The 27,950-nt window shown below is 32.8% G+C and overlaps 4 protein-coding genes across 4 annotated transcripts; 3 read left to right on the top strand and 1 right to left on the bottom strand.

The window, feature by feature from the left end:
* The first annotated feature begins 4,508 nt into the window (after positions 1-4,508).
* LOC132721658 (complement C1q tumor necrosis factor-related protein 3-like) lies at positions 4,509-6,528 on the top strand. Its single transcript, XM_060705994.1, has 3 exons — positions 4,509-4,904; positions 5,620-5,724; positions 6,013-6,528. The coding sequence occupies exons 1-3, from the start codon at positions 4,679-4,681 to the stop codon at positions 6,423-6,425; spliced, it is 744 nt and encodes a 247-aa protein (XP_060561977.1). The 5' UTR covers positions 4,509-4,678; the 3' UTR covers positions 6,426-6,528.
* A 6,703-nt stretch (positions 6,529-13,231) lies between these two features.
* Positions 13,232-15,624, top strand: LOC132721664 (monocarboxylate transporter 13-like). The gene has a single exon (XM_060706004.1). It carries the CDS (start codon positions 13,531-13,533, stop codon positions 14,998-15,000), a length of 1,470 nt encoding a protein of 489 aa, XP_060561987.1. The 5' UTR covers positions 13,232-13,530; the 3' UTR covers positions 15,001-15,624.
* A 267-nt stretch (positions 15,625-15,891) lies between these two features.
* Positions 15,892-17,940, bottom strand: LOC132721663 (complement C1q-like protein 2). Its single transcript, XM_060706003.1, has 3 exons — positions 17,781-17,940; positions 16,551-16,655; positions 15,892-16,319 (listed from the first exon to the last, which is right to left on the bottom strand). Exons 1-3 carry the CDS (start codon positions 17,863-17,865, stop codon positions 15,907-15,909), a joined length of 603 nt encoding a protein of 200 aa, XP_060561986.1. The 5' UTR covers positions 17,866-17,940; the 3' UTR covers positions 15,892-15,906.
* A 6,534-nt stretch (positions 17,941-24,474) lies between these two features.
* LOC132721657 (complement C1q-like protein 3) lies at positions 24,475-27,588 on the top strand. The gene is made up of 2 exons (XM_060705993.1): positions 24,475-24,717; positions 26,706-27,588. The coding sequence occupies exons 1-2, from the start codon at positions 24,516-24,518 to the stop codon at positions 27,134-27,136; spliced, it is 633 nt and encodes a 210-aa protein (XP_060561976.1). The 5' UTR covers positions 24,475-24,515; the 3' UTR covers positions 27,137-27,588.
* The last annotated feature ends 362 nt before the right edge of the window (positions 27,589-27,950 follow it).

Here is a 27,950-nt window from a genome sequence, read left to right as displayed (position 1 = left end):
AACACATGTGAGATGAAAATTCGATGTGCGCAGCAAGATATTTTTTTATATATTGTTCCTGTAAATTAATAGATAAAAGCTGGAACCTAAAATATTTTTTGTCCCAGATAAAAGTAATTTTGTACGAAAACGGCTTTACAAAGGGAAGCAAACCTTAATGAACCATTTCTCATTATAACTGTTTCAGTTATTCCCCTTTCTTGTGTAATTTATATCCCCGCATGCAATCAAGAGTTATAACGAAAATTTCACATTTTTTTCTGGACTTATCAATGGGCTCTCAGTAAGGATGAAATTTGTAATTCTTTAAAAATATATAATTTAATATTATAAATGGTTTTAAACTAGCCCTGATCTGTTCCCACAAAATGCGGTAGAATTAAGTGTATTACAGTGGTCTCAACGTCATTCGAGCAATGTAAACCTTAAAAAGGGCAGTGATTATATAGCGTACGGACCTACATTTTGAGAGCATTATTATTATAAGTTTATTTCAAAATCATTTTAATTGTATGTATTCATTTCCTGTTTTTAGCTCACCTGTCACAAAGTGACAAGGTGTGCGTTTGTGATCACAATTCGCCCAGCCGTTCGTGGTCCGTCCGTAAACTTTTACTTTAAACGACATCTACTCATAAACCATTAAGCCAATTTTATCAAACTTCACAGGAATGTTCCTTTGGAGGTCACCTTTAAAATGTGTGTTCAAGAATTTGTTCATGCAGACCTGTGATTGCCATGGCAACCGAAAGAAAAAACTTTTTTGAAAAAGAGCTGAGCTTAGATATTTGGCATGAAACATCTTCTAGTAAATGTCTACCAAGTTTGTTTAAATAAAAGCCCTTGGGTCAAATGACAACACCTGGGAAGATCATTGATTATAGTAAAAACTTAAAAATTCTTCTTTAAAAACAAACCAAGGAGCGAGAGCTTAGATATTAAGCATGAAACATCCTCCAATGGGCGTCTACCAATATTGTTCAAATAAAAACCATGGGGTCAAAATTGGCCCCGCCCTGGGGGGTCTTTGATTTTCCTTATATGTATATAGTAAAAGCTTTAAAAAAATCTTCTTTCAAGAAACACTAAAAGCTAATGAGTGTCTACCAAGTTTGTTCAAATAAAAGCCATGGGATCAAAATTGGCCCCGTCCCAGGGGTCGCTGATTTTCCTTATATGTACATGTATATAGTAAAAACTTTTTAAAAAATCTTCATTAAAAAAACCAAAGATCTAGAGCTAAGATATTTAGCATGAAAAATCTTCTAATGGGTGTCTACCAGGTTTGTTCAAATAAAATCCCTTGGGTCAAAATTGGCCCTGCCCAAGGGGCTTATTGATTTTCCTTATATGCATTATGTAAAAACTTTCAAAAAAAATCTTTTAAAAAACCAAAGAGCTAGAGCTTAGTTATTTAGAATGAAACATCTTTATTAGTTAAGTTAATTATTAATTACCAGGCTTAACTTCCTGTTTCCTGCCTTATATTTGGTATGATTTATTATACAGGAATATTTCTTCGATTTACCAGGAAATAAATATCAAATTGATTTTGACTACCGATGTGGATATGTATTATGTTGTTTGCTATTCTTTCCAATTATTGTATTTTACTATCACTAAAATATAAATACAGCTATATTAACGAATCGTCTTGGGACGAAAATTATGTGGACCGAACAACACTATAAGTTACAATTTTATAATTGATTAAATTGTAATTAGTATATAGCACAGAAAAATGTTTAATGATATGAAAAATGTATTGAAAAAGGAAACACTTGTAAATTCATAAATTGCCAAGGACATCAATATAACTTTGCGTAAGACCTACTTTTTTCAAGAACCTGTATTATTATCACATGTGCTGGCCTTTTTTAGCATGATAATTAACTTCGATTTCATATGTAATATAAAAAATGTATTTGTTTTTATATGAACTATTTCAAAAAGAATAAAGTAGATCATTTTTCTTGATAATAAATAGATTTCCATATTTTTACAACAATTATTTTAATGATTTTCGCGTCGGACCACAGACACTTTGGGTTTGGAGCTCAAAACGCCTCTAAAATCCAAATAAAATGCATATTTGTCAATCCAAACACATGTACTGATCATATAAATAAAAAACTTAATATAAGCCGTTTTGAAAAAAATTCATATTTCAACATCTATAATAATTATAGATGTTGAAATATGAATTTTGTTCAAAACGGCTTATATTAAGTTTTTTTGATATATATGATCAGTACATGTGCTGGGATTGACAAATATGCATTTTATTTGGATTTTAAAGGCGTTTTGAGCTCCAAACCCCAAGTGTCTGTGGTCCGACGTGTTGGCAAGGGAATCATCGTTTCCATATCTTTTTATTGCAATTCTGGCCACAAGTTAAAAGCTATTTCATAACTTTTATTTTAGTTTTCACCGTCAATTGACTCAGAATTGTCTATGAAAATATCTTTTGCCCTATCCAGATTGCGGCATGCGTAAAAAAATACTACATCCGGTCGATTTTGCATAGCAACGGACCGTGTTCTAAAAAGGTTCATTATAGAAAAAGGAAAGGCAAAGTATTAACTTTAACAAAATATGTTGATATATGTGACACGTTTTATTTATTGGCCTTCAAATTGATAATTTTAATTAACTTTACTTCCCAATGGTTAATGGTTATCAACTACATGTACTTATGTAAAAAGGTACGTAAAATTAACTGTTAAGATTTTGACGTGTTTGATTTATTTATTTTCCTGTTTAGGTAGCACAAATTAAAATAGAATTCAAACATTTCTTACAATGAAATTTTGTTGTTGATTTGTAATAATATGCACGTTTTTTTTTCGAACGTATGCCCGTGGGAACATTTGCAAATGAGGTTATTTTTCTAAGCTGAATTCGATATTTAAGACGTAAGTAAGCTTCTATTCAAATATTTTTGTAACTAGTTTTGTATAATATCATCCCATTTTAGTGTGAATAACGAACAATTAAAATATGCTTTAACAGATTTTATCTTTAACTTTATATAATTTCCTTACTTAAGGATTCAAAAACTTTTTGTTTGAAAGATTGCGATCTCAAGATTACGGTATGTTTGAAATAAGTAAACACGCAATTTTTGTCTTTTTAAAAATATTATTCTTATACTTGATGGCCACAACAATATTAGTTGTTTGAGGTATAAATCAGAATATTTGCATCTGTATTCTAATAAAAATGTGACAATTTTTCTGCGAAGATTTTATCCAACATTTCAAGTGTTCTGGTCCACTTTAATTTATGAACATAAACGATTTGTTTTAATAATGCAGTAACGCAAAAATGTATCAGAAACAGATGACACAGTGGACTTGTTGTAACACTTGTTTCCTCACCTCTCAACCCACATCTCCCTTCAGATCCAGAGCTCGCTACAACTGCTGTCCAGAGGTTATGACTTGGATGGGAAATGGTGATTCATCCTGGCACGTTCAAGTACAAGATCTGAGGAATGTTGGTATCAATTTGGTTAGTCGCCTGTATGAATTGCCGATAGATACTTTGAATTATATCACAAAAGCGGTAATTACTTTGACTTCTTTGAACCTTTTTTGTAGCTCTTACGCGAGACGCTTTCCTCTTTGGTTCATCATTAACATCGTCAATTCTACATATTCCACACCAGTATCTTAGACGTTTTCCAGAGTTTTTATATAGACAAAATTAAAACTGTTCAATAGAATTTCTTTAAACTTGGCATGTTATTAGAATATGATAGCAAAAACATTTTAAACGGAAATAAATTTGGGGTCACCGTTCTTATTTTCGAGTTATTTGCCCTTGAATTGGACTTTTTCGTTAAATTCAAGGGCAGATAATTTTCAATGAAGCGAAACAATACATTTTTTTTCTATCTTTTTTCATGAAGCTTACATTCGTCTTAGTCAATATGCAAAATTGGCCAATTTTTATGAATTTAAAGTACCGTTATTTCCATTGAAAAAATTAACAGAAACGATATAAGAAAATGCATTTAATTATGTATTGTATTCAACAATAAAAAGAAAAACATTATCCAGAAGTAAAAACAAGAATTCATTTGCATATGTATAAGTTATCTGCCCTTTAAATGACCTCAAATAAGTAGAAGATTCTGATTCAGGGGTAGATAACTCAAAAACGAGAACGGTGACCCAAACGTTTGAAAAAAAAATGTTTCTGTTATCATATTCTAACAACATGCCAAGTTTAAAGAAATTCTATAGAACAGTTTTAATTTCCACCTCTTGTTTATATATTTTAACAGTATATCATTCTTAAATATGTATATAATGTATTTGTTTGTAAGTTTCAAATATACATAAAACTTTTTGTTATAGTGAATATATATGTTTGTGAAGAAAACAACGTTAACATATTATATCATTGCTAATCGTGAAATCACATTTCTAACATGATTTGGTTTCTTTATACAGTAAACTTCTTCAAAACACTTTTCGGCGAAACCTATAGAATAGAATACATATAAAACCCATCCCCTGACCTAATATATGTCCCCGGGCGAAGCAACACTTCTTTTCTTTTTGCAGGCCTTTCTTTTACATGTACACGTTTTTTTAGATCACTATATAAACGGTGTGTTACTTTCTAGGAGACAAAGTACATACCTAACGTTGGCAAACTTCTTAAAATCATGACATATATTTCAATTGGAGTTTTTCTGTTTGTATTGCTTTCTGGATCTAATGCTTCGCACGAGCATGAAAATGGCATGTGTCTTTCTCAGTACTTGAGTTTATTTCACGTGATCTCAGATGAACGAACGCAAAGGCTTCTACACAATGCTGAAGCGGAAAGAAAGTTCAGAGAGCTGAAAGATCAGAACAAAATTCTTGAAGAAAAATTGAATAACATAACACGTGAGTAATGATGATTTTCTAACTTATCAATCAATGTGTAAAGATCAAACAGGACAAAGGATTAAGAACATAATTTCAGCGACGCCAAAAGTCCATACTAAAGTCTTGTTAATGAATGAAGTGATCTACAACGATAGATCATGCTATGTCACTTAGCTTATCAAGAACTGTTAATGTGTTCCAGATTTAAGGATATGATTAATTTGTAATGATAACTGTGCCACATAATTATTTACGTTTCACATTGTTTAAATCAAATATTAACATATGACTTTATATGTACCTACGTATGCATCAAAAATGGCAATGGTTATTAGGTATATTATTAGATTCTGCATGTATGTTAATGCTAGGGAATATCGAGCAGTAGCACCCAAACCGAGCCTACAGCATTGTGTTCTTTCTTTGCGACTTTTAAGGTTACATTAGTTTCACATAATTTAAGATAAGTTCAGTACCTAATATTCGCATATTCAAAAAGTTTATTTGAAAATTAATGTTCATTCAACTCAGGTCTTTTATCGGTGCTGTCTGTCAGGGTACTTAGTGAAACAATTAACAGCCTTGTACGAGTGTAGAAAGATTGTTTATAAACTGAAGGCATATATCGAGTAACGGGTTATATTAATAGGAGTTCGTTAGTTTATGATTTGCTGAATGTAACGGATGAGGCACACATAAAATCACTTTTCCGCTATTTTTTATTTGAATTTAGATGAGGGTACATCAAGAAAGATGGACGATTCCGTCATTGTGACAAAGTTTAGACAACTAGAAAATAAGTTCAAACGTCTTGAAGAAAAACTTAGCACTGGAACATGTAAGTTGAAATTGCTTTCCTTTCATGTAAAGTTTATTATGATTGCAATAATACACAACGATTTAACACAGTACAATAGCAATGTACTGCAATTAAATTGATATTACTTGTTTTTATATTTACTTGCTTTATGGTTGGCATTCCAGTAATTAATATCTTGTAACAGACCCTTTCAAATATATTTGATCTATTTTTTTCGCGCGATTTTTATATATTTCCGGTTTACTTGATAAGGAAACTTCAAATGTATTAAGTTGGTCAGTGAAAATTACTCTTTTTTTCCTGTAGCCAAACCGATACCAGATAACAGACAGGTCGCTTTCTCAGGTACACTCAGCCAACCAATGCTGAACTCAGAATTTGGACAGATCGTAAAATTTAATGCTGTGACGACAAACATTGGAAACGCTTATGACGTAGCAACAGGAATTTTCCAGTGTCCAGTTTCTGGGTTATATCTGATTTCAACCACCGTGCTCGGGGACAAGAGCAGTTTTGTGATTCTCGAAACTCGACAAAATGGTAAACTAATCGCAAGGTCGCACTCGGGAATTGGCGGATATGGCCACAAATCTGGGACAGATACAAGTGTCATCCATGCAAACAAAGGCGACAAAATTTCTTCCAAAGTCGCATTTGGCCATGCTGATCATCTTGACCATTTTTCTAGGTTTACAGCAGTACTTTTAAAAACTGACTAAACGCTAACAATATGTATGAATTGTAACTATCACGTTATAAATATAATTTTATTGTTGACAAGTTCTAAAAAAAAAGAAGATCAAGACAAACGAGCTTTTCTAATGTACATGAGTTCTTGTTGCATTTAAACGAAATAAGGTTAGCTTTTACATGTTTTAAAAAAGCCAATAATCGTTCGCTTTGTCATTTCTGTTTCATTTGATGTGTTTAAATGTCAAATTGAATATATATATTCCATTTATATTTTTACAACAACTTGGATAATTATAAAATTAACAAAGAGGAAAATTACATTCTTTATAAGGGACCATTTGTCTCTAAAGCGGTCACCTGAGGACTAGATATATCAAGATCTATTCACATAGAACAAATCAAGTCCCTTGTATACGCACTTTCCATTTATGACCCATTGAAATTTTGATATATCAAGTACCAATGACCTTGACCTTTTGACCTGAAATTGGTAGGTAGAACTCATCAAAGTTAATTGTAACAGGTTAATAAATATTGGAATGAGTGACAAGTCCTAATTCAAGTTACCCCTTGGGTAGACTCCCTATACAGTACATCATTTAAACTTCCATATGCATTGTTTGTTTGTATAAAATGCATATGTGAAGCTGCATTATTCTCCAAAATAGTATTATTAGTGATATCTCCACTTGCCGACTGACGTAAACAATTTGTTAGCAACTATTGCATGGAAGCACTGTAAAATGTTTGAGGTGAAATCCTCTTTGAAGTCATTTTGAAAAGAAAACTGGTTGGCTTCCCCTAAATAACAAGATCATTTTTAAGTGTAAACCATTTCGTTCATAGAAAATGCACATCTTTAGCGTGATTAAGTAAATTAAACGTCAGCGTAAATATGAATGATTCAAAAGATATCATGAAAACTATTTATTTTCTATTTTTACATGATCACATCTTTACTCTAAATGCAATTCTTGCTGCTTTCTAAAAATGGCTTCAAAATTGACAATCGCAACTTTTCGGCCCTTTCCGTCAGTCTTCGGAAAAGGACCTATCCATAATAACCTCGGAAACAATACGGATTGAAAATAGTTCTACCACGTGGTTTCAGATGTAAACAGAAACAGAGATAATGTAAAACGAGTGTATATATTTGACATCCAAAAGAAAAGTCGGTACACTTATGATTGAAAATATCTCTGACAACAATTTGTAATTTAAATATGCCCACTGATTTTACAATTTCACAATTTTAAACAAATCCGACTGAATGTCAACAAGTTGGTTTTTTATACTTTCTGTTTCTACAACCTTAATAATAAATATAGAAATAATGTATTGTTTATTAGACTCTAGAATTTAGGTGGAATTTTACAATGAACTTGTAAACAACTCCCAACATTAAATTACTATTACGATTGGTGTTCGAAGTCCTCAATCGCAACTTTTCGGCCCTTTCCGACAGTCTTCGGATAAAGACCTCGAACACAATAGTATGAATACACATAACGGATGCGGTATTTCGGTCTAACCTACGCTAAGAAACTAAATTTGAAAACAAATAGTAATTTAATGCTGGGACTTGTTGAGAAGTTTTTTCTCTCCAATTAATTTAGTTAATGTCCTCATAAAAGAAGTGAATTCATAGATACAAAAGCATACAATACATTACTAAGTATTTATATATTTATTATTATGGTTAAGTTCAAAATGCCAACCTGTTGACATTCAGTCGCATTTGTTTAAAATTGTACATCAGTGGGCATATTTAAATTAGAAATGTCATAATTGTACCGAAACAGAACAGACTAAATTTTCTTTCGGATGTCAAATATATACATTCGTTTTACATAATCGAAGATTCTTTGTTTATGTTTACATCTGAAACCTCGCGGTAGAACTACTTTCATTCCGTATTGTTTCCAAGGTTATTATAGATAATAGCCGCGGACGTTCCGATTGCTCGAACACAATAGTATGAATACACAGAACAGATACGGTATTTCAGTCTTACCTACGCTAAGAAACTAGACACGTAAACAGATAGTAATTTAATGCTGGGAGTTGTTGACAAGTTTATTTCCAATATATCAAGTAAATGTCCACCTAAAATAAGTGAATTCATGATACAAAACGAAACAATACATTATTTGTATATTTATTATAATGGTTGTAGACACCGAAAGTACAAAATGCCGAGGGGAATTTGTTTAAAATTGTACATAAGTGGGCATATTTAAATTAAAAATATGGTTGTTAGACATATTTTCATATTCGTACCAAAACAGACTTAGTTTTCTTTTGGATGTCAAATACAATGGTAGGATTCTACGTCATCGCGCACCTGCGCACCTGCTGAATGCTCCCACTCGGACCATTTTCTGCAGAAAATCCGTCGACTCGGTTGTAAAATACAATTTTATTAAAAGAAAACGTAAGAGTATAAAAACAATTATGTAGCGCACCTCCCCGAAACACATAAGATATAAGGTTGAAATGCCGGATAAGTTATGTTCAATAATTATACCACATTTTGTTATATATGATGTAAGCATAAAATATATGGGGACAGTCTCATTATATATTGAACAGCCTTCGTATACGATGTCATCTACCAATGCTTTGAAACCTGGAGCTGGATCGGTTCTTATCACAGCGTACGGACCATCAAGCAGGTGAATCTCTGCCAATAATTGTATGATAGCGTCACGTAGGTCATTATGACGCTCACTTTCTAGCAACTTTGTGAATGTAAACGAGGTAACACATTCTCGAACTACAAAAACAAGTTGACGTTCCCGCTTCATTACATCAGCAGCAAAAGCTAATCCAACGGTGGATCCTCGGAGCTTTGCTCATCGCGCACTTTCGGTGCCTTTGCCAGGGATGCACACTGATGGCAACCTTTAGTGACCATGTCTATTGATTTGTCCATATCCAAAGCATAAAAGTATTTCTGTACGACAGATTTAAATGGCTGACGGTCAAAAGCGAGAACCTGTCGGGGAACAACAATACATTCCTGACTTGGCATAAACGGCAATTTCCTTTTAACAGTAATGAGTCCGTCTCGAGACAGTGAGGCTATATTAAAGTACCGCTTTATATATTTTACATTTGTAATCTTCTTTGAAGGTCTTGTGCCTTTGCGAAGATGCGCAACAGTACGACGGAGATCAGCACAATCTGATTGAATAGACAACCAAGCAGATCTACGTGTAAACGGACATTTACGGTCCATTTAAGGACATCCTCCTCTTATTTAACAATATTGATGAGCTTCATAAATGTTTATTGTATCATAGTTTGGGGCCCTTTCTGTTGAAAATGTGTCAGAGTTAAATCGTAAACATATACATGCACAGTGCGTTAACTGGAGTGCAGGTATTAGTTACCCGCACTCCAGAGCATGCCCATTGATTGGCTCATTTTTCAGGGGTTTACATGTTGTGACTGCAGAGAAAGGGAAAGCGACAGAAATATAATATTCAGATGTTCGTTCATTGGTTCATTTTTGCCGGGGTTTCATATTGTGACAACAGGGAACGTGTTTTTATGTTTGACTATGATACAAAAGAGAAAGAACATCAAACACTCGGCGATCTGATAAATACTCGGGGGCTACGCCCCTCGTACAAATCAGATAGCCTCGTGCTTCGATGCTCTTTCTATTACTTCTTTGCTTACTTAAAGGTACAATCATAAATAACAAAACGTCAATTCAACTAGTTTTGCACTTTTGTAGTTGGATTGTATTTACACATAATGTATTTCTTTAATTGCTAATGTTCAGTCATTTATCTCATTAAGTTGACTTGAAATATGCTGAATACAAATCAGTGTAAAACTTCATGTTCTCAAGTAGCTCTATGTTAATAAAATGTATCATTCATTAAAATGAAAAGTAACTAAGCACAACTTAAACCACTTTTCCGGGATCCGATCATATACGAAACGAATGCTATATCACAGCGCCATTGCGCACTAAGCATATATACTTGAGTAAGAGTGCACCTCGTATAAAATTAAATGTTTGCTTAATATGCACGGTATTTGGTACTTTTAGTTCATTAATAATTGATTTATTTAAGTCAAAACACCCTTTTACCTAAAAAAGATGATGGCCTATATAGCTGAATTGCCTAAATGAAGGCAAAATATGAAGAAAAAAAGGAGAAAAAAGATTGCTTTGCTTAGGAATTTGAACTCATACTTTACCGAAACCCACTGAAAATGAACACTCTTTCACAAAGGAGAATTTGCATTAAGCATTTAGTAATTTAAACTTCATTTTTATAAGATGTTCGCTTATTCTTAGCTGAACCTCTAAATTTTACCCTTGTTTTGTCAGCTGTTGTCGCGGCAATAGCAACGGCCGAACCAGAAGCAGCAACAGGCACAATAACAACAACAATACGTATACGCAATTGTAATATGACGTTGACTTTACAGAGAATATTAGGTGGAGGTCAATATTTTATAGATAAAATAGAGGGTCATTATTTTAAATATAAGGGGATCACTATTTTATAAAAGTGGGGTCACTATTTTAAATAAAATATATTATAATGACCCGGGTCATGATTCTATGGGGCTCACTTATGACAATTGGGATTTTATGTTACAAGTCGTCGGATGAATAAGATTGTTAACCATTGGTCAAAGGAGAAGCAGTTATGAAAATTTAAGGCCAAGCTTTTTTCTTATTTAAAGTTCTCATAAAATAAAAAGAAAACAACTGTTAATTATATGTCAAAACAACATTTCAAGATATATGTATAATATTGTAAGCGGAAGAGGTGGATGCATGGTTTCCCGACCCCACTTTCTACAATAACGGGTAAAAAATATGAGCAACTATGTGTTGCTGAAATTTAAAAAAAAATATTTAAAAAAAAAACAAAGAAAAAAAAAAACAAAGAAAAAACTTAAATGCTATGATAGCTTCGCTTTTGAATTCTTTCAGTATAAATATACACATGTATTTGTGTGAAGCCGTCAATGGGATACCACTATAGTGTTAGCATATACCAGACTTGTGTAAAGATAAATGTTTTGTTTTTTATTATAATTATTTTTGTTCCTCTATACGTTTTTTACTCTCTTAGTTTAAGCCCGACTGTGAAGTCGGCTGAGAGACTTTTTAATCACTTTCGAGTTTGTTCCCGACCCTTCATTTTGGTGTCGCATGAAGAACTTTAACAAGACCATTTACTTTAATAGAGCTTAAATATACGACCACCGTTTTAGAGGAAGACATCTAAATCATTTGGCCACTCTCCTTTTTTGTACTCCAACAGAATCGATTTATTTAGCAGTTTTTTCCTTACTGGTAACTATGAAATAAATAAAAGGCTGGTAATCATGTATTGTACCATTGTCCACTGTAGATTATATCTAGTGTAAACATAATCTTATTAACATTATTTTTATCATCTCAACTTAATATATAAGCATATTTTCAGAGCAGATAATGTGTAGTTTTCTTTCAAGGTTGAGAAACATTAATTCGAAATCACTCCAGAAAAGTAAAAACATACTAAAGTGCGTCATACCATCGCAAATTTCCGGCACTTTACGTCAGATTTCGACTGATGAAGTTGCATAATATACGGGATGTACCGAACGATTCAAAATGGAGTGCAGCCATTTTGAAGTTTCATTAAAATTCAGTAAAAGGTTAACACACCGTTTAAATATGATACCGCATAATCATATAGATTCATAATCTTCAAGGCTTTTAAACTTTGTTTGAACCGTGCAGTTTTCCCCCGGTGCATAACAAGTACACAATACACAATTGATCAAAGAAGTGTATTTTCTGCCCCATTATTTATTTTAGAAATAAACCTTTACAATAAGGATGACTTTTCCTGTTATTATTTTCTTTTCCAAAATAAATAAATAAGTAAATAAATAAATAAATAAATAAATAAAAAAAAATGAATGAAATAATTAAAAGTACTTTAAAGTTTTCAGAAAATTTCATGATTGATTATTATAATTACTCGATTTGTCATTCTCATAGTCACCTAAGATTAAATTAGTAACATTCAACAGTATATGGTTCTTCTTTGTTCGGTATACTTTAAAAATGATAATTTTAGGGTGTATAGTATGAGTGTTTTGCTAACAAAAAAACAAAACAAAAAAAAACAAGTCAAATTCTTTCTTTAGAAAGGAGCAACCATGAGTTAAATAGTTTAAATGTTGGTTTTAGACCATGTTAGAGCTCAGCACCAACGTGAAATTATTTGATATAAATGTAAAAAAACGCGGTATTTTGATCTCCAGCAGAAGACAAGTTTATGAGTTACATGTACCTTATTAGACGCCATAAATAAGTTCTTTTGAGAAAATAGCGAAATTTATAGATGAGAGGATGAAACGTGGAAACAATTATTTGGAATTCCTTATCGCTTTTTAACAAATAAATAAATATTTATCTTTGATGTTTAAAATAAATGTTGATTAAATTGTATATTTCTGTGTTTTTTCTTAAGTTGTATAATTATGTTTAAAAAATATATATATGTAACTGTTTATATTAATATCAATGTAAATTGTCTGCCATATACATAATGTATGTGTGTAAATGGCCATTGATAATATTCATTGTCGATTCACCAATAAACTTTAAACTTGAATCTATTAAAAACTGAAACAGGTGATTGCAATTCCTATGATGAAATCCTCAGTTGTTTTCCTAAAGTTCGAGTAAACAAGTATCGAATTAAACAAATTTCGTATGGATCATCACAGCTGTATGAATGACGTCGAATATATTAACTTAGATTATGAAATATTTAAGTACTTCAATACACGTTCCTTTCCTTGGCGTAACCATACTGTGTCATATATTTGTACACTTTGGTTAGCATCGAGCGCAATATGTAATAAGAACAAAACTTGTTATTAAACTGCTTACGGTTAGATAAATTCTGAATAAAATAAATTGTTTAAAACAAGGACAAAGAACGCTATATAGTTGTTGAAACTGTCATAAATAAATTGACTTATACCAGAACACGATTATTTCCTAGGAGCGCTGATTTTATAAAGAAATAATACTTTTGAGCACGTTTGTTTTTTGTGCGAACATCGGATAATTTTGAATCAATAACGTTAGAAATGTCAGAGGAGAAACGTCGCTTGTTATCTTCGGAATTCGAACATTATACTGACAGTGGTAAAGAAGAGGAGAATGGCGTAGACATCGAGAAGGAATGGCCTGAGCCTGTCATGTACAATGCTGCGGAAGCGTCTTCAAGCTGGAGAGAAAGAGAAAAAGCGTTTGTAGAGAATTTGTCATTTGAATATAACGACAAAATAAGTGACAATTCAACAGAAGAAGGACATAACGTATCAAATAACGAGGTACCTTTTGTGATAAAACTTTTAGTTGTATTTGCGTGTTTGGTTTCAATTTTGATATCAATGGGATTTGGGTACAGTTTAAGCGTTCTATACGCGCAGTTGATTCGGGTGTTTGAGGCAGACCGTTCATTAGTTGCACTTAACCAAAGTTTCTTCGAAGCTTTACTGGCCGTGGGTGGTGCTCTTTGGAGTTTCCCAGTGTCGAAGATAGGATATGGTTACTGTATTATTATTGGCGGTGTCGTCGGCAGTATTTGTGTGGCGGTTAGTTCTCTAGCAGTAAATGTGCCAACGATTATAATTCTCGTCGGAATCATGTCTGGTGCGTCTTTTGGAATTGTGTACATGGGACCATTCGTCGTCGCCGGAGATATTTTTGACAACCAAAAAGCGGCGGTGATCGGTTTTGTTTCAATAGGCTCAAGTTTAGGTCAGTTTACCATGTCTTATTTTATGGAACTTTGCATTGAAGCGTATAACTGGAATGGGGCTCTAATGGTGATTGGTGCTATTTGTCTAAACGCCGTTCCATGTGGAATGTTGATGGTCATTGCTCAACGGTATTCATCAAAGGATGTCACCAACAAAACGTCAGCGTCTGCAAAACAGAGCTTGTTTAAATTTTCATTGTTTAAAGAGAAATTATTTTGGTTACTATTATTGAATTCTGTGATTTTAGCATTCACTGCTCTTGCAGAAAGCCGTTTTATTGTTGATCTTGTGGAACTGAAAGGTTTTGAACGCCAAGTCGGCTCGTTTTTCATATCTATGATTGGCGTTACTAACCTCATTGGTGGACTAATGGGATCCGTGTCAAAGGTCATGTGTAAAATTAGTAGTGCAACTCATATGGGATACTGGATTCTGGTCACGGCCGTGTCACATGGTCTTGTAGTGTATGTTGACACGTACGCCGGACTTCTTGCCGCGTCGTTAATCAACGGGCTATGTATAGGTAACATCTATGCACACGTAGCCGTTGCTATGTACGAAATCTACGGAACGGAAGATTACGCGCCGTCATTCGCCACATGGAATGTATTAAAAGGAGTTGGGAATTTCCTCGGAGGTTACTTCGGCGGGTACACGTCAGAGACAACTGGAAATTACGATTTACTGTTCCAAGTGTCAATTATTCTAAGTATATTTTATTCGATTTCATTTATTGGAATCGTTATTTACAGAAAATTCAAAGCTAAACAAAATGGATACATTAAAATATAACTTGACAATTCTCTAGCCCAATTATTGAAATGCACAAAATAGTATATAGGTATTCTTTGCAGAACAATACCTTAATTGTGATACAATACCTTAATGTTACTATAACATAGTATTTCATTATCAGGGTCAATCTTAAATTCATATACCATAGTGCTTCTCTCAGGAGTACACACCAAGACGAAAAAACCAGTAACATGTTTTGATAATTAATGTTTAAAGGACGTGCTCATCCTACTTTATTTGTGTTGCGTATACATCCACTGTTTCTTCATATTATTTGTAAGTATATTGCAATACATATTGTATATTGAAAATAAATTTGACAAAATATTTTTGGTGAGACTTATGTTTTTTGGATTTTATGTTACGTAAAAGTCATATGGCAACTTTCAAGATTTAATAAATCAGATATTCCCTCTGTTCAATATTTCGTGCCACGCTTTCATCTAAGTATATAATCAAGCTACAAGGATTGCTTTCTTGTATGAAAAAGCGAAGTCTATGGCAGAAAGACTTACGTATAATTTTTGATAGAATTGGAAAATTTAAGCCATTTTTAAACGTAAATTTTTTGTAAATAGGAGCATTCCTGTATAATACGCCTTAAAATCATACCAAATAAATGACAAATGTTTTACAGAAAGGTTAGCCATGTAGGAAATAATTTCATCAAAATTTACGGAGCGAATAAAGTGACACTGTACACACATGTAATCATATGTTTTTATTTCGTTTGAAAGCAAACAACAAGCTACACTAACGGTACAATCAGCGCCCAATAAGTAAAATTACAGAAAAAAAATTGTCATCTTTTTTCTGAACTTATCAACAATAAAAGTATATTGATACGTGATGGTTGCAATTCTTACATTATGTTAGTGTTTTTGTTGTAAAATCTGTTTGTTTTTAGTCAGTTTTCAAAAGTACTGCTGTAAACCTAGAAAATTGGTCGAGAAAAGCAGTCCAGCCACCTATGACTTTTGATGAAATTTTGTCGTCTTTATTTGCATGGATGACAGTTGTATCTGTCCCAGATTTGTGGCCATATCCGCCTTCTCCCGAGTGCGGCCTTGCGATCAGTTTACCATTTTGTCGAGTTTCCACAATCGCAGAAGCGTCCTTGTCCCCAAGCACGGTGGTTGATATCAGATATAACCCAGATACTGGACACTGGAAAATTCCTGTTGTTACGTCATAGGCGTTTCCTATGTTTGTCGTGACAACATCAAATTTTACGATCTGTCCAAATTCTGACCTCGGAATTCTTCGGCTGAGTGTACCGGAGAAAGCGATCTGTCTGTTATCTGGTATCGGTTTGGCTACAAGAAAAAGAATAATTTTCATTGACCAATGATGATCTATATCTAAAAAAGTCAGCAACAAGATTACAAGATATTAAAAAATGGAATGCCAATCATACAGCAAGTAAATCTAAAAACAAATAATATCAATCTAATTACAGTACATTGTTATTTTACAGTGTTAAATCTTTGTGCATATATTTGCAATCATAATAATCTTAACATGAAAGGAAATAAATTTCAACTTACATGTTACAGTGCTAAGTTTTTCTTCAAGAAGTTTGATCTGGTTTTCTAGTTGTCTAAACTTTGCCACAATGGCGGAATCGTCCATCTTTCTTGATGTACCATCATCTAGATTCAAGTGAAAAATATCGGAAACGTTATTTTATGTGTGCCCCATCCGTTACATTCAACAAATCATAAACTTATGCAATAACGAAATAACTCCTATTAATATAACCTGTTACTGTACCAAGATGACGATTTGTACATTTATAAGCAAACTTTTTGCACTCGTACACGGTTGTTAATTGTTTCACTTAGTACCCTAGCAGACAAGACCGATAAAAGATCAGAGTTGAATGAACATTATTTTTCAAATAAACTTTTTAAATTTTCCACATGCGAATATATAGAATCGAAATTAAGTACTAAACTAATCTTAAATTATGTGAAACTAATGTAACCTTAAAAGACGCAAAGAAAGAACAAAAATCTGTAGGCTCGGTTTGGATGCTACTGCTTGATATCCCCTAGCATTATTATACATGCAGAATTTAAAAAATTATTAATTAAGTTTTCAGTATAAGGCAAGTTTTCACTTCAAATATAAGGCTAATATGAAGTACACCACGGCATTATGCAAAAAAGTACGGCCTTTATGAGAAAACTCGGTTATTATGAGATTGGAGAATTTTTATTGGCTTCCCATCCCGGGCATTATGAATCTGGTTTTTTTTTCACTGAAAAGGGTCTCATTTGCAATATCTCACAACAACGGAATTTCATTAAGTTATTTTTTATTCACTAAGTACTTAACTTTTTTAGATTATTTGTAGTGCCAATAGTTAAGTGTTTTTATAATGACCTTGTTATTGGGGTTTTGACTGTTATATCAGTCTTCGGCCTTTGGCCTCAGGTTTACTTGTCAGTCTTCAGCCCAAGAACAAGACCATTATGAAAACACTTAATGATCAATATTATAAAAATTGCCATTTTGAAGCATACAGAGGTACATATATGTTCATATTCAAGTTAACGCAAATATTTATATGTGATAAGTAATTATTACAAATTATTCATATCCTTAAATCTGGAAGACATTAACAGTTCTTGATAAGCTAAGTGACATAGCATGATCTATCGTTTTATTAACAAATAAGGACTTTTGGCGTCGCTGAAATTATGTTCAATCGTCTTCTTTGACCTATACTCATTGTTTTGTAAGTTAGAAATTAGAGAAAAAACATTACTCACGTGTTAGGTCATTTTCATGCTCGACAGAAGCGTTGGATCCAGCAAGCAATACAAACAGAAAAACTCCAATTGAATTATATGTCATGATTTTAAGAAGTTTGTCAACGTTAGGTATGTGCTTTGTCTCAAAGGAAGTAACACATCACTTTTATAGTATTTTTTGAAAAAAGATAAACCTGTACATATAAAAGAAAGGCCTGCAAAAAGAAAAGAAGTGTTGCTCCGTCCGGGGGACATATAATAGGTCACGGAGATGGGCTTGTAATAAATCATGTTCTATAAGTGACGCCGAAAATTATTTTGAAGTACTTTACTGTATAAAGAAACCAAATCATTTTAGAAATGTGATTTCACGATTAGCATTAAAATAGTGTTTACTTTTTTCATAGATATGAAATAGTTATGAAAATGTTGCATGCAAATTTGAAACTTACTAATATATACATTATATACATGTTTAAGAATGGTATGCAGTTAAAATATCTAAACTAGCGGTTGCCTGAGTGTTACAGAACTTTTTTTTTTTATTTCAAGATATTAATACCAAAACGTCATATCTTGTCAAAGTAAAAGAAATGAAATATTTAAAATCATTCCTCAAATTCTTTGGCTATTGGTCTAATACTAAGTTCGATAACCGATAAGTGAATTTTCTGACCGGTTTTAGACTAAAAACCGACTGAACCCTATTAAACGGATAAACGTGATACCCCTAATATTTATCCTTAATAGAAAAAATCCCATTATATAAATTCGCCATTTTGTCTTACTATGAAAGAAACTGAGTGAGGAAAAAACACGAGACTGGTGTGGAAAATATAAAATTCACGAAGTTAATCAAGCTCATGATGAACTAAATGAGGAAAGCGTCTCGCGCAAGAGCTGCAGAAAAATTTCAAAGAGGCCAAAGTGATCTGGTATTTTTTACAGTATCTATCAGCAATTCAACCCAAGATTTTTGGAGAAATTAATTAGAATGGCAGCAGCATTACATTAAGGTCCTCAGTTTCCAATTCAAATAATCTCTGGCCATCGGTGATATCGAACTCTGGATTTGTAGGGAGGTGTGGGTTGAGGGGTGGGATAGCCAGTGTTAAAATTAAGCCCACTATGCCATCTGTTTCTGATAGTACTTTGCGTTACTGTATTATTGAAACTAATCTTTTATGTTCATACAATTAAATGGAACAGTACAGTTCAAATGTTGAAAACAATTTTCGCAGAAAATTTGTCATATATTTGTCATATTTTTAAAAAAAAAATGCAAGTATTACCATTTATACTTATACAAACAACTAATATTGTTCAGGTGTGGCCATCAAGTAAAAGAATAATATTTTTTAAGAAGAAAATGCGTGCGTGTTTTCTTGTTTTAAACATTATGTAATCTTGAGATCGCATTCTTTGAAACAAAACAAGTGATTGAATCCTGAAGTAAGGAAAATAAATACAGTTAAAGATAAAATCTTTTAAAAGATATTTTAAGTGTTCGTTATTCTCACTTAAATGGGATGATATTATACAAAACTAGTTACAAAAATATTTGAATAGAAGCTTATGCCTTAAACACTTGCAAATATTTCGCCGGGCATACGTTTAAAAAAAACGTCCATATTATACATATTATAACAAATCAACAACAAATGTTATTGTAAGGAATGTTCGAATTCCATCCATTTTACTATGTGCTCATTGAACTGGAACCGTTTAAATTTTAAGAACCTTTTTACATGAGTAGTGGATAATTACCGGGTAAAATGGATTAAAATCATCAAATTGAGGCCGATAACGAAAAAAAAAAAACAAAAAAAACCAAACTTGTGCACAAATATCAACATATTTTGTTAAAGAATATCAACATATTTTGTTAAAGTTAATTCATAGTCGCCCTACATAGAAATTTAGTAAAAGTTCATAGACAGTTCTGAGTCAATTGACGGTGAAAAGTAAAAATAAATATATGAAATAGATTTTAATGAAAAAAAAAGAAAAGCTTTAAGCTTTGCGGTCAAGATTGCGATAAAAAATATGTAAAAGACGATTTTAAAGAATACCCTTGCGATCACGTCGGACTCGAACATCATTTAGATGATGATTGTAAAAATAAGACACATGATCTTCATTACTCTTTTTGAAATAGTTCATTTAAAAAATCTAAAGAGATTTATATAACATGTGAAATCAAATGTAATTATCATGCTGAAAAAAAAAAACGTTCATAAGGATAAATTTCATTGCTTCCTGGATTGCCTGCCTGTCCAGATTGGCCGAGATAAAATTCTTTAGGGATAGTAAATCTGATTGTATTCAATGTGAGGGGAATATTTAAGATTTTACTACAAAATAGACAAAAACCTTATTGTTTTCAGTAAACAAGATATAATGTGCACATTATCTTATAATATATCAGTCTCTGTTATCTTTGGATCGAAAACAACAACAAAAAACGACAGCAAACTAAAATAAACTACTAAAGATAGAATTTGTTCTAGTTGTTTTATTCAATGACATTTGATTTTTTTTTTTGAAAATGGGTTGTTATCATCACTCGCAACAGTTTGGCTCTTTCCGTCAGACTTCGGAAATAGATGATGGTAATAAGCAAGGTGTTCTGAATGAATGATATAAAGGCAATGTGTACTGAATGAATGATATAACGACAATGTGTTCTAAATGAATGATATAAAGGCAAGGTGTTCTGAATAAATGGTATAAGCATGACATAGCAACGACCGCCCGGGAATGCATGGGTTGCTGGTTCGCTTTGTCTAATACTCATGGTTTTTTGAATGGTATATTAAACGGGTTTGGGTTTATATGGGTTTGTACCCTACACCGGGCATAAAAAGAGCCATATCTCGCCAAGTGAAAGGGGAGTAACTGCTTAATCTGTGATGCCTTGATAAGAAGACTTAACTTTACAGGAGGGTCACAATATGGGTGACCAAACACGACAATATTTAAACCATAGCAAAATATCTATAAATGTAGAGGTGGCGCACTGGTCTAGTTGTAGCATTCTTTGACTTCAAATGCAGGGATGACGTGCTTGATATTCGTGCTTCTCCAACTAAAAGTACTTGCAATTTGTTATGAGACTTTGTAAACCGACGTTCAGTGTAATATTGCTTTACATTTTGCATGTCAAAGGACCCTTAATTTCTTCTGGGATAATTTCTGAATCTGATGACCCTAATAAAATCTAAACAGTCTTTAACCGCCATATGAACACATCTGCGGATGTTTCAAAATTCTAAATTTTACCAGTTCATGTTAAATGTTGAATTCTGCTTAAGCCGGTGCTAGGGGGCGTGGACGGTAACTTGCACTTTACAGTACCGTCCATGAACAGGCTCAATCAAACCGAGCCTGCAACATTTTCAATTTTGCCGTGTTGGGCTTTCTTTAGGGATTCTGTATTTATCTATTATTTGATAAGTCGCAGAAAAGAGATTAATTTCTGGTTGTCTTTGGAAACACCAACGAACGGTCAAACGCACGGAAAAGTCACGCTTTTTCGTATCTCGTGTTTATAGCCTTTAGTCTGTCAAGGAATATAAGACAAAGAGAAGGCGAAAACACGAAAACTTGCATATTTTCGCCATACATGTACCGTCCCTCCGAAAACATGTTTGTACGAAGAAAAGGTGCTGGTCGCATAGATTTGACCTAAAACATGTACTTTATCTAGTGATTCATGCGATATATACGAGTATATACTATTTATTAATATTGACTGAATAAAAAGTGTGACCTTGAACTCGGGACGGTCAATCATATGCTATGCACATCGCCTCAATATGCTTTACATTTCTGCCAAGAAGTTTCTATTTCACTCTATCGTTTCAAAAGATACAGAACGAACAGTGTACTTCTAACAGACGGACGGACAGACGAATGGAACAAGAATATTCGCCGAAATTCATTTTGGTGTATAAAATGGGCATACGATATCTCTTAACTAATTTCAAATGCCGTATAAGACTTGAAATTATTTGAATTTGTTTACTTCCTGATTTAAAATGTAACTCTAAAATATGAAGGACATGTATATCATAATTCCTGATTTTGGTTGATATATTGCATGTTCGATCATTAAATGAAAATCATTAATTATCTATGTGTTTTAGGTTTTGTTTTAAATATTTTCTCCAAAGATGGTATTCAGAGGTGGTTATATTTAGACGTTTAGAATTCAAACACGCTTTCGAATGAGAACGGTATTTGGAAGTTATAACTGACGAAAGATTTAAAAACGCTTTAGCCCGCTTCAGAACCTCTTCTCATAGACAATGTACCGCGAGATCAAAGGGACTGTTTATTATGCAACATGAATATATTAGAGAATGAATATCATTTTCTGTTAGTTTGCCCTAAATACAGAGAACTAAGAAGAACTATTCTTGTCATTGGCCTACGCTAACAAAATTTAGAAATCATATGTCTTCTACATCAAATGCAACTATTATAAGTTTATCGAAATTCATACATTTTGCAACAAACTACGTGTCTCCCAATCATAATTTCATTTGTATGAAGTGCTTTTATTTAATTATACATAGATAAACACCAATATTCATCATTATACTGTATAGTTATCTTTCTTTTCCTTAAACTTCACGCAGCATTGCCTTATAATATTGTAAATGTTAATGTTATGTTTGTGTAATCACACAAAATCTTACCTTGTAAAATGTTTAGGAAAAAAATACTATGTGTTTGTCTTTGTAGTACTCTTCTGTAAATTATATAAACATGCCTGTATTTCCATTATAACTGAACGTACTTGTTATATTTTGTATGGCTATAAACTTGTTATTTGTTTTATGCTAATAAAATTATTTGAGTTGAGTTGAGTTGATATTTGTTATTCAATATCTATGAAACAAACTGGGTTACCTATACAAAGTAATACTAAAAGCAAGAACTTGGTGTGATTTAGTTTTTTTCCGGACAAAGTCCGTCTGAGAACGGCTTGATTTGCTGTAAATGAAGTGATTAGGTTTTTTATAAGACATTATAAAATTACAAAGTGAAATCTGACAATCTCATTGGCCATTGTAAAATTAGTATAATCATGTGATATAAAGAATCGTTCTGAAACGTTTACACTTTTAAATTATAAAATAGTCTCAAGAGGTATCGTAACAAATTTTTTAGTTAAAGTCTCTGACCGAGATCTTCTTAAGATGTGTGAAGTTGGCGGCCTGGCGTAAGAATTGTTTCATTGATAGTGGAATAGTGGATAAGACTTATCGTGTTACAAATGATAATCTATTTTTAGTCCAAATTGTCGAATACCAACACATTTCACGTGTGCATTCCTAGATACCAGTAGATTATGTTCAGTGTTCGTAATATATGATTTTTCATAATATTTTCAAAATTTCGATATATTTTGCATATTAATAAAACATATATTAATGTGTACATGAAATACGTTAGTCAAAAAACACGATATTTCCATATAGAAACATATCTTGCAGTATTACCTAGATCTAAAAATTAAATGCTATTACAAAAATTCGAAATAACCTTTGCAAGTAAAAGCAGTTTAACTTCGTCCGAGTATCTTTTTAAGATGCTTATGGTTTGGTATCTGGTTTGTACGAGGGGCGTAGCCTCCAAGTATAAATCAGATCACGTTCTTTCTCTTTTGAATCATAGTCAAAAAACAAAACACGTTCCCTGTTGTGAAACCCCAGAAAAAAGTAACCAATGAACGATCAGCTGAATGTAATATTTCTATCGCTTTCCCTTTCTCTTCCGTCACAATATGTAAACCCAAGAAAAAAATGAGCCAATCAATGGGTATGCTCTGGAGTGCGGAAAACTAATATCTGCACTCCAGTTAACGCACTGTGCATGTATATATTTATACGATTTACGATAGGACATTGAATCGTACATGAATACATTTTAGTGTAAGCTAGAAGAACTGGAATTTAGGTTATCGTTTACATAAGCTTTTTGTGATACAATTTTAGATAATTACGCAGTTGTAAACATTAAATACAGTTAAACATTCAATGAATGAGCAGCCGTTAATCAAGGATTTTTTTGTAGCCCCAGTTGATTCATAATTCAAATTTCTTCCCGATGAATTAATGAGCTTATTTAGATATGAAATTTACAATGAATATACAGCGCAATATCTGTATACTTTATCACAATAATTATGATCCACCACGATCACCGATAATTCATTATATGTTACAGTGTGTCCTTATATGAATTTAAGTATTCTTTACAGTAAAAAACTCATTAAGTAATGTAAACATCAAACATTTTGGGATGATTTATTTAACAATTAGATATACAAACAGTTAAAATGAGAAGGAATGTTTAAGCATGAATGTTATTATAAATTGTTGATAGTTGCTGTTCAAGAACATATTGATGTTCATTTGATCACAAAAAACGACGGAAAGTAGCGAAGTATTCCGCATCTTTACGAATCTCGGGTTGATGCATTTCCATAAGAATTGGAATAGAGCTTAAAGATGTCTCCGAATTTTTATGAAATTCAAGTTATTATTTCATTCGTCGTCAATTAAATGCCAATATATACCTAACTATACGCCCATAAACCCATGAAAAGTGTTCAGACTGACTTAATTATATATACGTTAAGGCCAGTAAAGACGGTATGTACTGTATTAGTTTATGATATAAAACCCACAGTAGACATTTTAGTTTTCTAAATTATTCCGATATTTAACTGAAACACTTCTCATGAAAATGTCTTTTTTGGCGTTGATTGTTTTTGCAGTAGGTCTCACGTCGACGAACGCGTTTGTAGTGTCAGGAAATATTTCGAACTCTGACGTGTCAACTCTTTTGAAGCTCATATCAAACGAACAGTCTATGAGACTTCAATTAGAGACCAAACTTCAAAAGCTAGAAGAACAGGTACAAGCACTTACAAACAACTCTGGTAAGTTTGTTTTTTTCTGTATGAGCAGTATTAGTTCTTTTCCAAGTGTTAATGGGGTGGGTCAGATTTATGTAAGCAGGAATTTGCTACTGCAAGTTCCTATTTCTATTTCGAATTAATAGATTCTTTTTATCTCTTTGTTAAGAATAGTCCAACGCATTTACAATCTCATTAATGTTTGATGTCAAAAAGGACAAACTGTTTACGCATACTTAATGAGATCAATTGGCTGTATACATAATTATGTTACATCCGTGGCCGAGTGCTTAATGTCGTTGACTTCAAATCACTTGTCCTTCACCGCTGTAGGTCCGAATCTCGCAAGAACTTTGAATTCTTTCATGTAAGGAAGCTACCAAGCTAGCCTACGGAACGTCGGTGGTTCTACTCAAGTGCCCGTTCGTGCCTTAATAATGCACCGATTGGATGCAGTCTGATCATGATCCATGCTGTTCGCTTATATACCCTATAACAAGTAGAGAAACTGATAGGGAACAGCATGGATCCTGATCAGACTGCGCGGATGCGCAGGCTGCCCAACAGTAAAGCTGAAAATTAGCCATAAGACGTTTACAGAGTGCATGCAACTTTAAACCAATAAAACAACAACAATAGAAAAACGTTTACGTTCAAATGATGAAGATCAAAATGTTGAATTTCATTTTGATGTGTTACCATGGGTGTAACTTCTCAACGTCAGTACTTGTTCACTGACGAATCCAGGTTTTGTGTGGACTTCAATGATACACGACTCTCGGTAAAGAGATCGTCCAGTAAGCGTTTCACAACATATGTGTTGCTAACCATTTACTTTAATCCAATTGACATGCTGAAGAATGCAATATATGTTCGATTAGTCCAGCTAACCACGATTCTAGAGCTTCAACAGACACCGCTAGATGTGTAGTCTCGAATCCATAATGTGCAAATCATTCGAAGACTTATTAGCGGTATGAAATGGCGATGCCGAGCAGTAATGCAATTGAATTTCCATTACACGCTATACTAGAATGAAATTCGGGCAATTACTTTATTTTCCAAAGAAGTCTTATTTTATTACTTTTTCGTGTTATCCCGTATAATTGCCCCCTACAGAGTTTCAGCCTCTAATCCGTTTCAACATTTCGTCGACTCATTTCATTTGTTTGAAACTCGCCAAAAATAATGTAGTAAAATATCTTACGTAAATTTCAACAATTCTATCAGCATTCCTTCTTACATTCCTCCCTTTCGTTTCCATTGTTGCTTGGCTGTAAGCCCTTACGCCAACAAATATAGTCCCAAGTCAATCTGCTCTACTGTTGTTTATTATATTTGTTGCTTATATTCATCCATTTTCATGACATCACAAAAATGTGTTCGATGCACAAAAAGGTTGATTATGATCAGAATTTTTTAAAAAAAGTTTACATTTGTTAAAAAATATACTGCTATGTATATAATTGATAAAACTATGTAAAATAGCGTTAAAATACGGATTCAAAAAGTATTTTTTCGAGAGAGTCGGGGTATATCTAGTATACTTCTAGGTACACGGGTTGCCTACAAGTAGTATACGGGACGACAATAACAGGGCGACAATAATCCAAACAACTGCAATTGTTATCTATAGTTGATCCGATTTACTCATTTCAGGATGGGAATTCCTGACCATTTATGATTCGCAGAAATTCATGCTAAGTGCAATCTTATTGGTAATTTCCTATCCTAAATTTCTAATGGCTCAAAGGTTTTAAAAACACCTAAAACAAAGTAAAATTGCAACGGTACTATAATTCAAATTCCATAGGATAGTCATAACACCATCCAAGTAAGTCGCCATTTGGAAATTATTACTTCATGCGGCGGTATTCAATCGTTATGTATAAATTATTGTGAGATATTCCTTATATTATAAGCATCTGTTACATGCACATATTCATTATATATAATAGTTCATGCTTAAACGTGTCTTAATTCAATTCCAATGCAATTTCTTTCTGTTGCAGCCGTAGTAAACAAAAATGGACGCCAAGTTGCCTTTTCTGGAGAACTACAACACAATATTGAAACGTTCAATCGGACGTTGGCCGTATTAAAGTTTGTTAAGGTCATCACAAATATTGGCAATGCATACAATACAACTACGGGAATTTTCCATTGTCCAGTGAGCGGGCTTTACTTGTTTTACTTGAACGTTTTCTCGAATGATGTTGAAAATATAATGTTGAGAATGATTCAAAATAAAACAATTATAGCAACGGTTATCATAATTAATGGAAAGGTTATCAACAGCGGATCGGACACGGTTGTAGTTCATGCAGAAATCGGTGACAAAATATATATTGATATTTTGTTAGGAGATCATCATACTATCAATAAAAAAACAATTATTTATGGAATGTCCTCATTCACCGGTATTCTTTTAAAAACCGATTAACGGACGTATAATTTTGTTAACATTATCCCTTTACAATGTTCGAGAATATATTTTGTATAGCTCTGAAGTATCATTGTAAAATTGCTATGTATGCAATAAAAACATATATAGAGTGTGTTGTAAAGTTATGACAATGATCTTAGATTTTTATCCAGGCTCTATAAAGGCTTAACTTTTGTTGTTTATTTCATGAAATTATCTCCTGTGAATACGATAAAAGCACGTTGTATGCATCTTTAAGTCTAATATCTAGTTTCTGACATGAACTGATGATCTTAAATGTATCTGATGCTGAAAGTATTTAATCAAACTCCTAATTTATAGTTGAAAATCCCATGTTTTTCCTGCTTATTTGAATATTTTTTTAGATATTTTTGTTTCACCTGTAGTCTGCTTTGTTTATATCATTTGGTTATTGAAACCAATAAAATGCCAATAAACCATACATGAAGTTTCCATGTCCATTGTATTAACCCAGCAACTAAGAAATAAATTGCATAACCATATTTACTACCTTTGTGCAGTCTTAGCTGAGCGGTGTTAAACATCCGTTAGCATTATCATATGTCCCAACAACTCCACGTCTAAATATTCCGGTGTCTTCTGTGTTTTCATTACTCTACTTCCGTGATCATAATTCGATTGATAGCCATCTAAATATATAATGGACAATAAGATAATAATGTATTGCTTTGTGCTGATGCAGTTTAATCGTATAAATATTCCCTAGGTAATTCACCAGAAAAAAATTGAATAAACAAAGTGTGTGCTCAAAGTAAGCTTTGATCAAAGGCCCGAAGAAAGAAATCTTGTG

This window comes from Ruditapes philippinarum, unplaced genomic scaffold, assembly GCF_026571515.1.
Source record: "Ruditapes philippinarum isolate M1 unplaced genomic scaffold, ASM2657151v2 ctg881_1_1_1_1, whole genome shotgun sequence".
In the NCBI taxonomy this organism is placed as follows: Eukaryota; Metazoa; Mollusca; class Bivalvia; order Venerida; family Veneridae; genus Ruditapes; species Ruditapes philippinarum.
The sequence above is the reverse complement of the archived record's forward strand: the minus strand, read 5'-3'. Positions and strand labels throughout refer to the sequence as shown.

What these genes read in the sequence shown, in the direction of transcription:
- LOC132721658 (XM_060705994.1), top strand. Translation starts at nt 4,679, where the DNA reads ATGACATATATTTCAATTGGAGTTTTTCTGTTTGTATTGCTTTCTGGA. An exon ending in AAAATTGAATAACATAACAC is followed by an intron (nt 4,905 to 5,619) that starts GTGAGTAATGAT and finishes ATTTGAATTTAG; the next exon opens with ATGAGGGTACATCAAGAAAG. An exon ending in AAAACTTAGCACTGGAACAT is followed by an intron (nt 5,725 to 6,012) that starts GTAAGTTGAAAT and finishes TTTTTCCTGTAG; the next exon opens with CCAAACCGATACCAGATAAC.
- LOC132721664 (XM_060706004.1), top strand. Translation starts at nt 13,531, where the DNA reads ATGTCAGAGGAGAAACGTCGCTTGTTATCTTCGGAATTCGAACATTAT.
- LOC132721663 (XM_060706003.1), bottom strand. Translation starts at nt 17,865, where the DNA reads ATGACATATAATTCAATTGGAGTTTTTCTGTTTGTATTGCTTGCTGGA. An exon ending in GCATGAAAATGACCTAACAC is followed by an intron (nt 16,656 to 17,780) that starts GTGAGTAATGTT and finishes ACTTGAATCTAG; the next exon opens with ATGATGGTACATCAAGAAAG. An exon ending in AAAACTTAGCACTGTAACAT is followed by an intron (nt 16,320 to 16,550) that starts GTAAGTTGAAAT and finishes TTTTTCTTGTAG; the next exon opens with CCAAACCGATACCAGATAAC.
- LOC132721657 (XM_060705993.1), top strand. Translation starts at nt 24,516, where the DNA reads ATGAAAATGTCTTTTTTGGCGTTGATTGTTTTTGCAGTAGGTCTCACG. An exon ending in AGCACTTACAAACAACTCTG is followed by an intron (nt 24,718 to 26,705) that starts GTAAGTTTGTTT and finishes TTTCTGTTGCAG; the next exon opens with CCGTAGTAAACAAAAATGGA.